Source organism: Eumetopias jubatus, unplaced genomic scaffold (genome assembly GCF_037043125.1).
Source record: "Eumetopias jubatus isolate StellerSeaLion01/CBP00866 unplaced genomic scaffold, mEumJub1_p1.0 scaffold_5, whole genome shotgun sequence".
Classification (NCBI taxonomy): Eukaryota; Metazoa; Chordata; class Mammalia; order Carnivora; family Otariidae; genus Eumetopias; species Eumetopias jubatus.
Genome location: NW_028274811.1, coordinates 42,266,685 through 42,284,178, shown reverse-complemented (window position 1 = coordinate 42,284,178; position 17,494 = coordinate 42,266,685). Strand labels below are relative to the sequence as shown.

General features: G+C 40.1%; 1 protein-coding gene across 1 annotated transcript in view; it reads left to right on the top strand.

The window, feature by feature from the left end:
• The first annotated feature begins 5,039 nt into the window (after positions 1–5,039).
• Positions 5,040–17,494, top strand: part of MIER3 (MIER family member 3) — a 29,034-nt gene continuing 16,579 nt past the window's right edge. The window contains exons 1-4 of the mRNA XM_028119137.2: positions 5,040–5,075; positions 8,067–8,212; positions 15,290–15,424; positions 16,637–16,757. Coding sequence (XP_027974938.1) covers positions 8,114–8,212; positions 15,290–15,424; positions 16,637–16,757 — 355 coding nt within the window. The 5' untranslated portion in view covers positions 5,040–5,075; positions 8,067–8,113. The remainder of the gene's footprint in view (positions 5,076–8,066; positions 8,213–15,289; positions 15,425–16,636; positions 16,758–17,494) is intronic.

Here is a 17,494-nt window from a genome sequence, read left to right as displayed (position 1 = left end):
AGCCTATTATTTTCCCTTGGGTTAGATGGAATCTGTAGAAAGCTAAATATTTGCATTGCATTATGGTGGCCCTATTAAAACTACTTTCAGTAGGTCATACAGCCATATAGTACTCTCAACTTTCATGGATGGTCACTAAAGGAAACAGTGTTGTAGAACCTGCTAATGTATTTGAGGATCTGGTAGAGGGTATTTCCTTCTACATTACTATGTTACTATGTAGCTCAGGCAAGATATTTCTTTTAAAGTGTGCTGAAAAGCTTTGTTGCCATTGAAGAATTTGTATATTTCTCTTCAAAGACGATGAAAATCAAACAATTAATTGCAATTATTTATTTATTTGCTTTTTCTTCAGAAAGCTGCAAGCCAAATTTATAGTTTAACTCTCATACTGTGTTACATCTCATTATCTGAATATTCTTGTTCTTTTTCTCTGGTATTAACCTCCTGGTCCTCATTTTTCATATTTACATTTTCTTATTTTATTTTACCTATTTTTTCTAAAATGTCTCAAAGTACACATTTATAAACTTTTCTTATTTAATTTCTTTAAAAAAAATTTTTTATGGGAGAGAGAGAGCACGCGCACACAAATTGGGGGAGGAACAGGGGGAGAGGGAGAAGGAGAGGAGAATCTCAAGCAGACTCCCCACTGAGCGAACAAGGAGCCTCACCACAGGTAGGGGGCTGGGGAGGCATGATCTCACAACTCTGAGATCATCACCTGAGCCAAAACCAAGGTTGGATGCTCAACCCACTGAGCCACCCAGGCTGATTTACTTCATTTTTAAAGATGGCTGGAGGATCTGTTACATTTTGGTTCTCCTTAAAGGGTTACCATGGTTTCAGTTTTGAGTTTTCCTTCCTCTTCTTCCCATCCACCACATACAAGAATACAGTTACACTATAAGCTTTTGAGAGACAAGGAATCTTATGGTGATCCTATACTGCCCAGTGTCCAGCATAGGACTTGTTCTCTATATAATGTCATCGGTTGTGTAATGACAGAATAATAAAAACAATGGTAAAAAGCGATTTTTTTATTCCACTCCCTGGAACAAGGAGACTTTTTTTCTGTACCAACTCCTGGAAGTCTTGTCATCAAAAAGAATGAAAGATCCATGTACATAGGTAGACTTTACACACTTTATTGTAAGAGGAATGTGTTATGTAAGACTGGGCAATAAACTTTTTCTCTAGTGATTAGAAGGTGAGAAAATAGCTCTGCTTCTTTAAACTGAAAATTTATTTAGCTTCACTATTTTTCTATGAATCCTTAATACCCTGGACACAGACTACATAAACTATGAGAATATAAGCAGTCAAAATTACAAATGCCTATATGGAATCTTTACAGTTTATTAAAAAAAAAAGAATCTGCAGAAACTCTACTAAGTTCATGCAAATGAATGAGTCTCTATACTTCTTGGACATGGCAGAATGAAATCTAAGACTGCATTTATAGTTTGGATTAGCCAAGTTTTGCTATGAAGAAAACATTTTTCCTAGTATTAAGTACAAGGCAGGCTGTTGGAGACATTTTCTTCATGATTCAGATCCTTGACTTGGTCTGTGGTGGCTCATGCTGTGGGCAAGCAGATCAGGACACTGTTTAATGGCTCTGTCCACAGGGCATGCTCACCACATTTCTAAAGTTAATCACTTGCACTTAATTTCAAGCCATTTTTTTTTTAACTTTAAAAACTCTAAACGCCTCATTGAGGACAGTACATACAACATGTGCCAAGCCTCTGGTTTCAAAGTTCAGCTTTGGCTGGACAAAAGGTCGAAAGATATCTTTCACAGCAGGGAAAGTGTAATTTTCCATGTCTTTACGATGTTTAGAAATGGTTGAAGTGATTTTCCCCTAAAATTTCCATAAATAAATAACGTTTACCAGTGGAGTAACTTTAATTTTTAAGATGCCTTGGCCAAAATGTTGAAAGTAACTCTTTACCTTCCTATCCATAATCCAGTCTTCAGCCTCAGCCTCTGTATGTTCTCTTGGAGGAGAGAATCAAAGGTGACCCCAGCATAAAAGCAGACCTGTCGCGTGTGGACTAAAAGTATGGAAATTTTCAGCTTCTAGAAAGGTTCTCAACTTGTGAGCAAAAACCTCAACTCTGTCATTTAATATTACATGTTTTAGCAACAATTGGGAGAAGAACTCTGATGTCCGAGATCACTCTCCTCTGCAAGTCTCTGTAGGGTCCTGCCATACTTTTCTGAGTATTTGCATCTGCCTTATCTATGGACCGTACAGGAGACTTTTCTCTTACACATTTTTAAACTTTCTTTTCCATACATATTGTTATTTCTGGCTTCCTGCCTCAAGACAATCCTATACCAAGTCGACCTGACATAGTGACTTGAACTTGGAGGATTTACTTCTGTGGGCTACCCATGACTTGTTAGTGAATGTTTCTGTGTACTTTGCTTAAAGTTGTTCAGTGTGGATATGGATCTGCCAGGAGTTAGACTTACCTCTCCCAGTGAAGAGCAAATGGCCAGAAGGCACCTGTAAGAGTAGGTATGTCTGTTAAGCCTTGTCCTCCCGTCTCCACCCATCCACTTGACCACAGGACTAGTTTTCTTTTTGACCCTAAGCAAATGTTTGGCCTTCTGGGGCGGAGGTAGAGTTTTTTAGACTCAATTTAGGGCCTTGGATATACTGTTTTGCTCTTCTACAGGTCTATCAAGTGTGTACCCTCTGGACTATTTAGTAATTAATAACCTCTAGGATTGTTCTAATTTTGCGGGTACATGCGCAGTTTTTATTTTATGAATGTCTCCTCTGAACTGTGCAAGTCTCTTCATATTCTTTGCCTTGTCGATCTTTTGCCTGTTCTTCTGTACTGTCGCTATCTTCCAAAGGCTGTGTGGCCAAGGACCACTTCCACCGGCCACTCCAGGAGCCAGAATATGCCGGTTTGCACCCCGCATTCCTCAGGTTTCTTCGGGGAAACCGCAAAGTGCCTGGTCGCTGTCTTCTCATTCTGGACGGACCCTGCCGTCCATCAGTCACTTCTCCCATTTTCCGGGGCTTTCTCTTGTGCATCAGTCTACTGCACTGATCACCCCCCTTTCTTTTCACTTGGGGATGTCTGTCGAGTTGTCCCTCCACGTCTCCTGCCGGCCTCCCCCGCGTCCTACTGGACTAGAGTGTCCGTCCGTCGAGTCTCCGCTGCCCCGGCCGGCTCTTCGGCCTCGACTGCCTGGACGTGGGTCAGTCCCATGCCCGAGTTTCCATTCGTCCCCCACTTGCCTCCAATTCGGCAGGAACTTTACTCCAGCCGAGAGGAGAAGGGCCGGTGAGCGCCGGTGCGCATCGGGCCGTCCGCAGCGAGCGCGGGGCGCGGGGTGCGGCGTGGGGCTCCGGGCGGGGTGGGCGTGCGAGCGGGCCGGGGGCGTCGCGGGCCGCCCTGCCCTATAAGGGGCCGAGCCGCCTCCGCCGCCGGGCGGGTGCCGGGCGGACCGCGGCGGCGGCGGCGGCGGCGGCGGCTGCGATTGGCTCAGGCGCCCCATCCGGGGACTGGGCTCGGCGCTGCTCGTTCGCCCTAAAGGTACCAATATGGCGGAGGTGAGCGGAGAAACCGGGCAGGAGCGGCCGGGCTACAGCGGGCGCCCGGCGGTCCCCCGCGCCCCCGGAGCCCGCCTGGGGGATCCGGGGCCCTTCCCGCGGCCCCACGGGGGAGCGGCGCGGTGGGGCGGGGGTGCGGGGCGGCAGCGGGCCGTGGCGGGGCCGGCCGGGGGGCGGGAGCGGGCGCGGGAGCGGTCTCCCTCCGGGACTAGGCCGCGGCGGCTCCGGCCCCGAGCCGGCTGCGCGACGGGGCCGGACCGGAGGTGGCGACCGGAGGCAGCGAGCCCCGGCCTGGGGACGGCGCCGTGCCATGCCCCCGGGCAGCTGACGCGGGCCGCCGGAGCCTCCGCGCTGCCTTCTAGGGCCAGGGTGGGTGGAAACCGGCCGAGCCCCCCCCTCCCCCCGCTTCGCGGACGGATTGCAAAGCGGGGAGCGGGCTGCGCCACTGTCCTGCGGGAGGAGTGCTCTGTGCCCCCGGCCCACCGGGTCCGGGCTGCGGCGCCAAGGAGCCTCACGCTCCACTTTGCTCCGGGCACCGAGGCAAGCGGGATGTACGGTCGCCTGGCTTCGCGGGAGGAGAGCGGGACTCCTCGCCCCGCAGCCCTGGAGGTGGGGGAGCCCCTGGGTGTGAAGGGGGCAGTCCAAGACTCTCGACGTTATCTCTGGGGTCTCTCGGTAACCCCACTTTCTTCTGGGCTGAAGGAGGGAGGCAGGGCGAGCGAAGCTGCTCTGGTCGTGTCCCCCGGGACTGGTGAGCTGGGGGAGGGGGTGGCGCAGCAGGAGCCCCTTCGGCTGCAGCTCGCTGGGGCTAGGGGCTCGTTGGCGGGCCTAGGGAAGGACTGCACACCCTGGAAGGACCTAGCATCTCTGGGACCGAGGGGCCACGTCTCCAGTTTCGGGAGAGAGAATGGGGGGGTTTGCGCTTTGGTTTGGGGGCGGATGTCCAGTTTCGAGCTGGCCTGCGCTCAGGTCAGAGGACAGCCTCAGAATTGGGGCTCTCGGGCCCCAGGGGTAGACTAGGTGCTCGGAGGACGATTTCCTTCCAGGAAAGGGTATTGCTTTGGGAGGTGTTGTTTGGGTCCGTGGAGAGACGGGTGGGATTTGGGGGACTCCCGAGATGCCGGGCACTGGGGACCGATGCCGTGAGGCGACTGCTCTGGGTTTTGCTTCTCCGCTTTGTAACTTGCTGAGCTCCAAGGGGCGGCTTGGAGTTGCCTCTTAGACTCTGGGCTCCGTCCCGGGTCTGCGAGTTTGCACACTGGGGACTCGGGGAGGAAGGCGAGGCAGCCAAGAGGGGCCCGAAAGGGGCTTGGAGCGATTGGAGCGAAGCTACGTCTTGTACTTTTGGCAGCTGCGGAGGAGCTCTGGGCTCCGCCTCCTCTGCGCCCTGTTGCCGGCGCTGCCCCCCCCCCCCCCCCCCCGCCCTCCCCGGCTGCGCGATTTAACCGCACGTTTTCTTCTCTCTCCTAGGCTTCTTTTGGAAGTTCGAGCCCAGGTTTGTCCTATTTTCTTACCTCTTCAGTGGGTCCCAGAGGGTAATGTAGGGGGCTCAGAGATGTATTACTAAAGGTTTTCGCACAAAAATTTGTCCTGCGAGTTTTTTCATTTGTTTTTGAGAGTTTCAACGTACATTTGGTAATTCAGTTCGAGGTAGGAACAGTTATACTTTTCTTTTCTTCATGCTGAAAAAAATAACTAGTTACAAAGCTGCTAACAGACAAGTGTTCTTTTTAAGTAATATATCTTTAGTTATCACATACCGTTTTTTTCCTCCAAGCCTGAAACAGTTAATCTCAAATTAACTTTACACTAACTTTCTTAGGTTAGTTTAGATTTTCTTTTTCGAGAAATCAGCTCTTTAATTTGTCGAAAATTTGGGATTACTCCCCATCTCTCCTTATTTTGTCTCCTAAATTTTTCACAATTGAGAAATGACTATAGATTGTATTAAAATTGGAACTTGAGAGTTAGGTAAAGCTACCTTAAAAGTAACAGAATTCCAAGTTTGTCACAGGAAAGTGGTAATACAAAAATTTGAGGTGAGGCAGCCTTAGATCATTGAGTAGTGGTTAACCTTTTTGAAATGGGAAACACTTGTCAGGTTCTGATGAAAGCAAGGGACTGTCTCTTGAACTCTCCACATATGCATCATTGCATACAGTTTGGGGTTTCTGGCTCCCCTGAGTCCCATCATAGGACAGTTTGGTTTCAATCTCTCACCCCCTTTCCAGCCCTTTTTTGGCTGTCTCTTTTCCCTCTGATAGTCTACAGGAAAAGTACCTCTGAACTACTCCAGGTCCCTTATTTTTCACTGGAGAAGACTTTTTCTCTACTGAGAGTCACCTAGTTAATAGAGCCTGGAAAAGCTTCAAAAGCTTCCAAATTTTCCCTTGCAACATGTTGCCTTAGAGTGAACAGCCAATTTCCTTGCATATTATTTTGTGCATTTAGTTGACTTTTAAGGTCTCACTTGATTATCCTTCAAGGTATTATAAAATAATTAGTTACCAAGTAGAAGAAATTTGTGGTTATTTTTCAAATAGCTGTCTACATCTTTACATTTAAAAAATTGTTTTAAAAAGTTTCTCTAATTTTGAGACAAACATTTCTTTGTCATAACTGATTTCAGGAACAGAATATTTATATACATGATGCCAAACATCTGGATGATAATGGAATTTTTCCATTTTGCATCACTGTCTGCTTTTAAGAAGTTGTAATCTAAATAAAGAGCAAGAAGACATTGTGGCTTTGGTGTTTAAAAAAACTTTTATAACCTGTTTTTAATCACTTAGCCAATTTTAAAGAAAATATTAGAGCTTAGAAGAGGCTCTTGAGGTCATCTAAACCAACACTATGCATTTTACAAATGAAAAACTGGACCTGGGCCCAGAAAGTTTAAATGACTTGCCTCAGGTCTCAGCAGGCCAGGGACAAAGCCAGGAGTAGACCCATAGGCCCTTTGATTTCTGGCCCTTAACTGAATACCTTCCACTTTAAGAGGGAAGAGCGCTGTGACCAGTGATGTGGGGATTACAGAAGAGGACAGAGCTCTGCCTTAAAGAGGTGGAAGAGTTACCATCTGTTTCATCCCTGACACTTTATATACCGCAGAGGTTTCCAGGAATTCCTCAAAATAGGAAATTGATAATGGTGGATGTTGTGCTTTTGAGGTCTTTAATAAATTTCATTTTTTTCCTTAAAATTAAGTTAAACCATCTGTATTTCAACAGGTTTTAAAATGAGCAGATAATATCTTTCAACATTAAAAAAATAACATCATAATGTAAGCTTCCTAAAGAATTAAGTTCCATAGAAGTTGTATTTTTAGGACTAATGATTAGAGTTCTCCAAACTCAGAATCAAAATTATCGAATTATGTCTGTATTTTTTCTCATAGCGAAAAATCTTTGGTGTAGGTCAGTGTTTTGGTAATGATCTCATACTGTCCTTTAATGTTTGAAATTTAAAATATTAAATAGCTTTACTAAAAACAGACCAAACTTTTTATGTTAAATGTACTTCCTTCCACTTCACCCTTCCTCTACTCCAAGATTCTGGTGGTACTTTGCTTCCCTGCTCCGAGAGTTACTGGTCTAATTGAATTAGATACTAGAGTAAAACAGAGAATTCTGTTTTTCATAGATTCGATTTCATTCTCTTGGGATTATGAATCTTACTCATTTCTCAACTTTGTTTTCAGAGTATCCTGTTGACTTCACATTTGCCTATAAAAAGCATTATAATTTTATAAACCAGTATGAATTGGCCAAAACAACTTGCAGCAGGATACATCTTCCAAAAACCTGTAGCTATGATTTTTCTATATTTCCTTCACATAATCTTAAAAACTAATTACCTTATTAGTTGTATAAAGAAAAGCATGCTCTTACAGTTTAGTGCCTGTGTGGAGAGCTTGAAATACAGTTATAGACATGAAAAGTGACATACTACTTTTAGAGACTGACTTGCTGTATAGTTGCTTCACAAAAACTTGTATTTTTCCCCATGAACCAGATTTCTGTTGTGTTTTTGAGGGTTGCAAGTTGGGTAACATATATATTCTCTTTGCCTGAAGTGTTGAGCTTTAGTGGATAACAGATTCTTTTGAAATCTTCCATTAATAATCCTTCTTTCATTTTTCTGTTGCTTTGAGACAAATGCATTAAACTGACAAGTTTGACTTTTCTCTTAGAACATTTTTTTAGGACTCCTCCGTTTAAATCACTTTGCTGCCATTATAAGTTCTATTCTCATGGACTGGACTTCTTATTAAAGTGTTTTTAAATTACTCTGCCTTGTTCTTTTGCTGATTTAGATATCTTTTCAGAACTGTATGGTCTTTATAACCTGTTAACTATATAGTAAATGCATTTAATAAAGCTCACATATAAACATTAAAAGGAACTGGCAAAAGAACACAAATTATTTTCTTTTGTAAGTAGCGTTGTGAATGTGTAAAGTGATTCAGTTTGTTTCATTCCAGTTGGGTCTTTGTCTTCTGAGGATCATGATTTTGACCCCACTGCTGAGATGTTGGTCCATGACTATGATGATGAGAGAACTCTTGAAGAAGAGGAAATGATGGATGAGGGTAAAAACTTCAGTTCTGAAATTGAAGACTTAGAAAAGGTAAAGGATTTTACTTTCATATTTTAATAGCAAACTTATAGTAAAGATTTTGAAAATCTATTATAAATTTTATATTTTACAATCTATCTGAAATAAAAACAGGATCAGGATCTTCATTTTTGACCTTTTATGGACTGTCACTGATTTTCACATTATTTTAAAGGAAAGCCTAGTAAGTAGATTTTCATTTAATTTTTCAAAATTATTTTGTATCTCTTAATCTCATTTTTAAGTATTTGAAGCACAGTGAAGTAGGTACATGTGGTCATCTTACAGATGAGAATAATGAGGTATAGAGAACTGTGGGCCCTAAACTTGGTTCTGAATCGTAGCCCAGCCCAGTGCATTATACCACACTGTTCTGCTTAGTGTCACACTTGAGTTTAATTAAACACTGCAGTAGATAGAGGGAGAAGTCTTTTCCTTTAAATAGCTTGTAATCTGGTAGAATACTAAAAGAACATTGAAAGTGAAAAAGTTTTACTCTTTTTAATTGTAAAATAGTAATGTTCCATTTTCCATCCCTCAGCCATCTTTTAAAAGTTGGCAAAAGTAAATGTAGTTTATAACTTCTTTAACCCAAAATCAACAGAAATGGAAATGAACTGGATTTTAAACACATATTTATACCAGGACTACAGAGAGAGGTCTCCATAGGGGTCACTTGAAAAATGTAGGATTATACTTATCTATACATTAACCTTATTTGCACATTTCTGATCAGCCCAGAATAACAAAAGCTTTCAGGAATAATACTGAATAATAATAATCCTTTGAATTTTTATACCTCTTTTTCTTCAAAGAGACAAGACACATTCTTACATAATCTCTTCTGCTATCCTTGTGAGGCAGAGATGAATTCTTACTGCATTTCTCCCTTCATGTTAATATAAGGGAAACAGAGGCAGTCTTCAGGATCTAGACCCCAGGCTTACTCTGGTAGACCTGAAAATTTCTAAACATGTTCATTCACTTGACAAATTAATCCAACACAATTGCTGTTAGGTTTAATCATTAAAAAAAAAAAAACAAAAAAAACCCCAAACCAACTTAAGCCAAACAGATTTGAGAATATAGAGATAAAATGGTTGGGAAATACTTAAGAAAAGCTTTGGGTATTGATCCTTTCAGGGGTGTTGATAAAATATTGCCTTTTGATAAGAAAAGATGTCCAAGAGTCTTGAGTTCTGCCTTGGCTTTATTCGGGCACTTTTTCCTACCTCTTATGAATGGGTAGCCTAGAATAATTGAGAATTATATAATCCAGCTAACATTATCTCTCTGTCAAATAAATAAAAACTTAAAAAAATAAACACTGGTAATTAATTTTTTGCTTTGTAATGATATCTATCACTAATTTGAAGATTCAGAAAAATTAGAGGTCTTTAAATATTTCAACTTCTCTGTACTTGGACAGTTTTGCTTCTTGGTATTTTATGACATTCTTGGAAATTGGGACAGAAAACTACAGGTGATCTTTAAACAGATTCTAGTGAAGACCTAAGAACTGTGTCTCCACTTAGAAGCCTAATCTTTCTCTCATTGAACAGTGGATAAGAGGAGCTATTTCTAAGAGTGACTGACTGCCCACTTCCTCTGAACTATAATTCTTATCTATAGTAAAGCATAACTATGTAGATGTGGTCTCTATTCTTTGTTGATATTTAATGAAACATGAAACTGAATAAAAAACAGCAGATAGAGACACAAATACAAAGAGTAAAGATTGTTTATAGAAGAAATTTAAAATTATTTCTATATCATTTAATGTACTCTGTTCATCTTTTATTATTGGAACTTTGATTTAGGTATTCGTACATGTTCACAGTCTTAGGGGCTTGATGTTAATGTTTGTTTTTAGAAATTACAGGAAGTTTTTATACTCATAGTAAACTCGATAGTTTATAGACTGTGAATATGGTCTGTATTTTAGTGCTTACAAATTTTTAGTACGATATGTATTAAAAATAGATAAAAAACAGTTTTTGTATGGTAGAACTTTGGTATAGAAAATACATTATGTGACTAGATTTATGTTAAACGTATAAAATAAGGTTTACATTGTGTCTTACTATACTTTATTCATGTTATTGTTTTGTGAGGTTTTAATTTAATGCTCTCCAGCTATAACTTTTAGAGAAGTTCTTTACAATAATATGTAGATTTCTCCCTTGATATTCATTGTGAAGTGAGAAAATAAAAATCACCTTTTCTACCACTTACACTTTGGTATAGATCCTTCCTGTTTTGTGGGTTTATTTTTTAATTTTTTAAAACTATATGTATACTGTTTTGCAATACATATTTTAAGATATCAGACTGGCGTTTATATGAAAATTGTTCTACACTTCACTTAGACAATTTCTTTTGATCAATCCAGGAACACCATCAGGTGTATTGGATGAGTATTAGCATTTTTCCCTTGGTTAAGAGTCCTTGTTGATTGTGAAATGTACCATAGATTTAAAGAAATAATACAGATGGAGGCAGGGAAGAACAGTACTATGGGAAATGTGTACATTGGTAATGGGATGCATCCTAATTTCTGGCATGTGAGGTTATGCATCATAGGTTCAAGGAAATTATGATACTTTCCTATTTACAGATGAAGAAATGTAGGCGAGAGGAGTTAGGTGATTTGCCTACAGTAATGGTTAGCAGTTAGTGAGTCCTCTGCCTCTAGATTTTATGTTCTTCCCGATATAAAACCTTTGAGTTAGAAAATAGTTCATTTATAAGTATGACTAGACTCAAATATGCCCCTTAAAGTTTAAATAGGGTCAACAAAATACCTGAGAAAAAGAAGAGAAAAATTCTCTACCTGTGATAAGGTGCTGGATCAGACTTCTAAGCTGATCTAGCCACCACAGATCTCAGAGACTGAGGTTTACTCATTTGATTTTTTTAAAACACTTTTGTGGTTCAGAGGACTTAGTCCTTTATTAATAGGTCTAATAGAAAGCTCATTTGTGAAGTGCTTCAGAGATTAGATTCACCTTTTCTTAGTTTTGCTATACAAGTTTTTAGTACAAGTTATTTCTGTATTTTAGCATCAGCTCCCTTTAGGTAACTAATGTCATTCCTTGAATGTGTTGATGAAGTTCCATTAAGATAGTCACCTTCTTCCTCAACAGATGATTGTACTTGTGTCTTTATAGAGAAAGTAGCGTTTTCATGAGTGACTACCTGGAATCTCCTGTGTGCCCCACACATAGAAACTTAACTTTTATACTCATTCTTCTCTCCCTACTGTCCCAAGAGGATGTGCCACATCCTAAGCTAACTCTTAATTCCATCCCTCCTGCCCTAAGTCTGTCCTTCCCACTTATTTTTTAAAATCAACATAGAGAATCCTACTCATGTTTCCTAAATTTGGGAGAAATTCTTTTAACCTGTGTTGCCCTTAGTGATTCTCTTTTTATAGTGTATGTATTCTCTCCCCTCCATTCAGTTCATTCGTGTACTTTCTCCCCTCCATCGATTCAGCTTTGTTTCTCCCAGTAGGCTGTAGGATCACCAGTAATTCCTGCTTGACAGGTACAGAGAATTCCTGTCTCTCTTTATTTCGCTTGATTTCTCTTTGATATTTGGCCTAAAGTGACTATCTCTGGTCTCTCCACACTTGCTTCTTCCTTAGCTTATGTAATTCTGCTTTCTCTTAGTTCTGCTCTCTGGTATTTATGGGCCATTCTTTCTTTGCCCACATTTTAATTGATGGCATTTCCCAGAGTTCTAGCTTTTGTCTTCTCACTCTATATGCCTTTTCTGGACGATCTCATTCAAGCCCATTGCTTCAGCTTTTGCCTTGAATTATCATTTACTAACCCACTGTCCACCTTCAAGTTTGTCTGATGTTTCTGTCTCATAACGGTGCTATAGGTATTTAGCCTTCATAGGCCAGAAACAGGCAATCCTTTTAGACTCCTCTGTCACTTTCATTTACTTTATCAAGTAGGTCAAGAAATATTCTTTTCTCTTAATTTCGCTCAGATAATTCCCTTCCTTAGTTGAGGCTCTCATTCTTCTACTCCCCCTAGAATGTTATTTTCAAAATGCATATTGTGCTTAAAATTTTCCAGACATCTCCCATTGCCTGTAGGGTAATATATCTGGAAGTTCTTCTAATAAAGCATATATTCCCTTCTCTTTTCTTTTCTGTCCTTTCACCTTCTTTGGCTTTAGATATCATCTAGATGCTAACAAATGCCAGATTTATATCTTTAGCCCAGCCTGATCCTCTGAACACCAGGCTGCTGGCCAACTTGACTCTTCTACTTAGATGTCTCATAGTCCTCTCAGACTTAACTTGTGTCTTCTGCAGAACTTTTGTTTCCTTCAGAAACCTATCCTTCAGTCCTTTCTTTTTTTAATTTTTTAAAAAAGATTTTATTTATTTTTTTGACAGAGCACAAGCAGGGGGAGCAGCAAGCAGAGGGAGAGGGAGAAGCAGGTTCCCCGCCGAGCAGGGAGCCGGATGCGGGACTTGATGCCAGCACCCTGGGATTATGACTTGAGCCGAAGGCAGACGCTTAACTGACTTCAGTCCTTTCTATCTCAGTAAAAGTTACCACCATATAGGCAGTTGCTCAAATAGAAATCTGGAGAGACATTTCTCTCCCTTTCACTCCCACATCCAGGAACCCATTTGATTCCACCTTAGAATATATATCATCTATTAACTTCTCTCCATGTTTATATCAGTACCTTAATCCAGCATGAAACCCTTAGGTGGTCTCCCTGCTTTTCTCTTATCTCTCCACCTCCTCAAACTTTATGTAGCTGCCCAACATTTAAGAAGAAATAAAGTCATGGCACTTCCCCCTCATTCTCCCCCCAAACACTTTTTTTTAGTCTCCATTCACTTCCCATTACCCTGGGAGTAAAGGACACGCTCTGTCTTCCCTTTGACCCTGTGAAAGTAGACTCTCTACATTGTTCCGGACCCTGTTTATTTCCTTTGCATTCGTCATAATTGGCAGTTTTATATTTGTGTATTGTGATTATCCTCCTGCCCCTCCGCCCCCTAGACTGTGCGCTGTAGAAGGGCAAGAGCTGTTTTTCATACTGGCACTTGGCACAGTGGCCTGCTGGCACCCAGTAACTGCTCAGTCAGTGTTTCTTACAACACATCACAAGTCCCTAGTACACAGCCCTCATCTGTCAGATGCCTCTTCATCTGTCAAGACTTAGCTCAGTCTTTGCACCCGATGTGTCACCTCCCTAACCTCACGCATGCCGTTATTCCTAGAGTTTAGTTCTTCCCTTCTCTACCTACCAGTGTATACTACCATTTCTGGAATTGATTTTTGCAATCAACATATTATAATTGTTAACTTACCAGTTTCTTCCATTAAGACTTGAACTCATTCAGAGCAGGGACTTTCTGTATCTCCAGCTAGCAACCTCTGCATAGTACCTAGAACCCAGAAAATGGTGCATTGATGGAAAGGTGGATTATTAGTGTATGACACATGAAAATTGACATCTCCCCAGCTCATGGACAGAATCTGAAACTATGAGGTTTTGAAGAAATAATACAGACAGGGGTTTGCAAAAGCTTCAACCCAGTCTCCTCTTAGAACCAATATGAGCCACAGGGAATGGGCTGCATGGAATCTGCAAGGAGCAGGGCTAGCGAGACTGAATCTGGTTCTGGGCACATTTGAGGGGTTCTGTTCTTTGATTTGGGAGAAGAATAATTCACGAGGTTTCCCCATGGCATGGGTGAACTTCTGTCCATCCTGACCATCCAACTCCATTTGTGCTGACTCCATGCTACCAAAGCAGCTTTTTAACTGATTCCAATCCCAAGCTGAAAGGATTTCATGAGTGACATGATTGGTATGGTCACTGGAAAGGCACATGTCTCCTACTGCAAATTTACAGAGTCACATTCTGTCATAAACCTTTTCTAAGCTCATTTAGCATGAATCTGTTTGAATCAGGCACAGTGAAAAAATGTAAGTTCTAGACCTGTAAAGGTGAAGAAGGCCAGATTCTTGGGCACCTCTCCGAGCCTGACAGTGGCTTTCTAGAAATCATCACTGGCTCATTTCAGCTCACTTTGTGATCAGCTGAGGACATGTTTTAGCATTTTCATGCTTTTGCTTCATGACTGAGGCATTTTGCCTTAAAGGGAAAACGAAACCTATAAGCAAGCTTAATGAATTTCTTAATAGATGAGCATAAACATCTCTAAAATGTTGAGCAAATTAACTAGTCTGCAGATATATTATTTTGTATTTATATATTTGAATAGTTGTAAATAGCTGTATATACTTTAGTAGTTGAATTAAGATATTTTTAAAAAGGAAATACACCACTTATTTCCAATTGGATTAGTTGGGGGGAAAGGGTGCCAAAATGTGGCATAGCGTAGTTATTCATAACATAGGAAGCACTGCAGCCAAAGTATGTACTTTTATCAAAGCATCGCTGCCAGTAAGTGAACTGGTGGTACTGGAATTTGAACCCAGAACTAAGCCTCCGTTTTGTCACCTGTAAGATGGTGGTAATGATAATAAACTTCAGTAGGTGTTTATGGAAGAGAAACCTAAAATAATTGTATAGAATACAGATATGGTGCTAGTAAAAGAAAGGATAATTTTGAAGAGTAATACATAAATATTGTTGGTGTCAGTGGTTGCCCTTCAGCTGTCATCCAATTAACATAAAGAATTGAACCAAGTGGTCAACTGTTAAATCCAAGGAAACACACTGAGTATTATATGAAGTTATTGATTGATTACTTATAAGTTCCTTCAAGGTAAATCTTTATACTAATGTTGAATGCTTAAGAAAAAATCACTAAAGTAAATATTTGAGAATTTTTTAGAGTGATATGATGCTGGAAATAAAAATGAAGATGTTAATCATTAGGCTTTTGTTAATAAGTTAATAATAGCTCTAAGTGTTTGAGCCTATTTTCTAGCAGTAGTACAAAAAGAAAAACTAAAACTTGGCTTTGATACTGCTGTTTTGATAATGTGTTTTGTGAGCATTAAGGGCATCACAGTTTATCTGTGCTTCTGTATTGTGACATGTACTGAGTTTATGCTTGTGCCCTGGCTTGAATAGGAAGGAAACATGCCTTTAGAAGATTTACTGGCATTCTATGGCTATGAACCTGCAATTCCGGCAGTGGCAAATTCCAGTACAAATAGCTCCCCAAGTGAACTTGCTGATGAACTACCAGACATGACACTAGACAAAGTGAGTACAAGCATTTAAAAGAAAAATTCCAGATCCATTACCATTGGCTGTTTTTATTAGTTTCCTTTTCATTAAAAGCATTTTATATTTCTGAAATGTAAATTTCTTATTGACCCATTGCTCTTTATCATTTTGGTGACCGATTTAAATATTGTTTGGCTTTGATTACACTGCTTTAAAAGTACTAGTAGCTTCCTAATACTTCGTATGTTTGAGCGTTCTCCCATAAAGTTTTTCTTTCCTATGTTGACATAGTTCATCATACAGTATCTAAACTTAGATTTTGCCCTTTTTTTGATCCTCTGAACACTTGAATGCATTGATTAATAAATCCCCCCAGAGGCCTTCAATCCAAGCTGGCTTAGATGTGGAGTGGTTGGGGAGAAGTTCTGTTTTCTTGGGCTCTGTGAGTGACGGCAGCCACAGCACCCAAGGCCTTGGTGACCCATCTGTCATATTGTTGGTTGTGGGGAAGGTCTAGTCCCTGCTGAGGGCAGTTCACACAGCCACGGTCTCTGCTAACTTTCTGTGGTCTCTGGAAAGGGACTCTCAGACAGGGAGAGGAATCCACATCTTGGCACTTCTTCTTGTGAGTTTTGTTGTTCTCCCTTTTCAGTCAAGTGGTATTAACGTACCACACCTTTAATGACTCGGCAAATACTGAGTGCCTATGTACCAGGCACACAGATGACTCTAGATAAAAGTTAATTCAAACCTGTTGCTTTTAAAATTATATCTCTACTCAGAGTTTTTCATTGGTTAGATTTTTTAAATTATTGGAAGAGAAGAGTTTGGGGAATTTTTTGGTTTTATTTATTTATGTTGGTAGAAAGTGAGTTTAATTGTTAATCACTTAGATATAAGATTATTTTTGTTGTAAATTCACTAAAAATTAGCTTGCAGGTTCAGATAAGCTTTCTGCTTATCTATAAGTTAGGCAGATTGTTTAAGTGTATAATAATATAGTTGTTAAGTATTATATGTAATTAAATATTAAGTGTTATTAAATATGTATATGAAGTAAATTACAGGAGCATTTCAGATTTACTTCTCTCAAAAGGGGCCTTCAACAAGTTCTTAATTGTATCATAATACATAGTATGTTTATGAATAATATGAAATTGATGACGTCTAATTTCCTTTTTTTAAGTAAAAAATTTTTTATGAGATGTAGTAATTTCTAACTCTAGCACTGCATTCTTATTCTTACAGGAGGAAATAGCAAAAGACCTGTTGTCGGGTGATGATGAGGAAACTCAGTCTTCTGCAGATGATCTGACACCGTCTGTGACTTCCCATGAAACTTCCGATTTCTTCCCTAGGCCTTTACGATGTAAGAAACTCAGTCATTACTGATTAGTAGTAGCACTGATACTCTGGCTCAAGTACATTTTATGGCATTCACTAGTTGTTTATCAGACTTAAAGCAAAACAAAACAAAAAAAATAGTTCATCAGAATATTGTGTTTTACTTAATGGAAATACAATTCTATTACAATCCTGATACGTTTATAACTTTTTATTGGGATAGAGGTTAACCAACATGTTGTTTTAAAACCTAAAACATTTGGTTAGTTTTGCAAGGCTATTTTCTTTCCCAAGATTCATCTGTTGGTATGGTAACCAATCACAGTTCTTCAACCATGAAATTTTATGGACATTTTTTGGACTTGTTTTAAAAGACCCTTTACTTCCCTGGTTTTGAAAACCATCAGATGCTCAATAACTATTTTTTATCTTTTTAGTGATTTATTTAATTCTCTCTTTCTTTTTAGTTCTTGGTGTGTTATCCCTTAATGTATATCAGTAATATTTAAAAGGTCTTTGAAGTGAAATAATTTATCTGCAGCCTTGCTTATTTTTTAGTTATTTTGATCATAGAAAAACTGTTCACTTAACAAATGCAAATACACATACAGGTGTATGTGTGCAAAAACATAATTTTGATGGAGTTAATGTGCACCTCTTTGTGTCCCATTCTGGGTTAGCATAATAAGAACTCTGTTGCTTTCTGTTCTTTTTTAAGGTGACCGTAGTGGTTTCCCTTTTGCCTTCCCAAACTGTTTGACA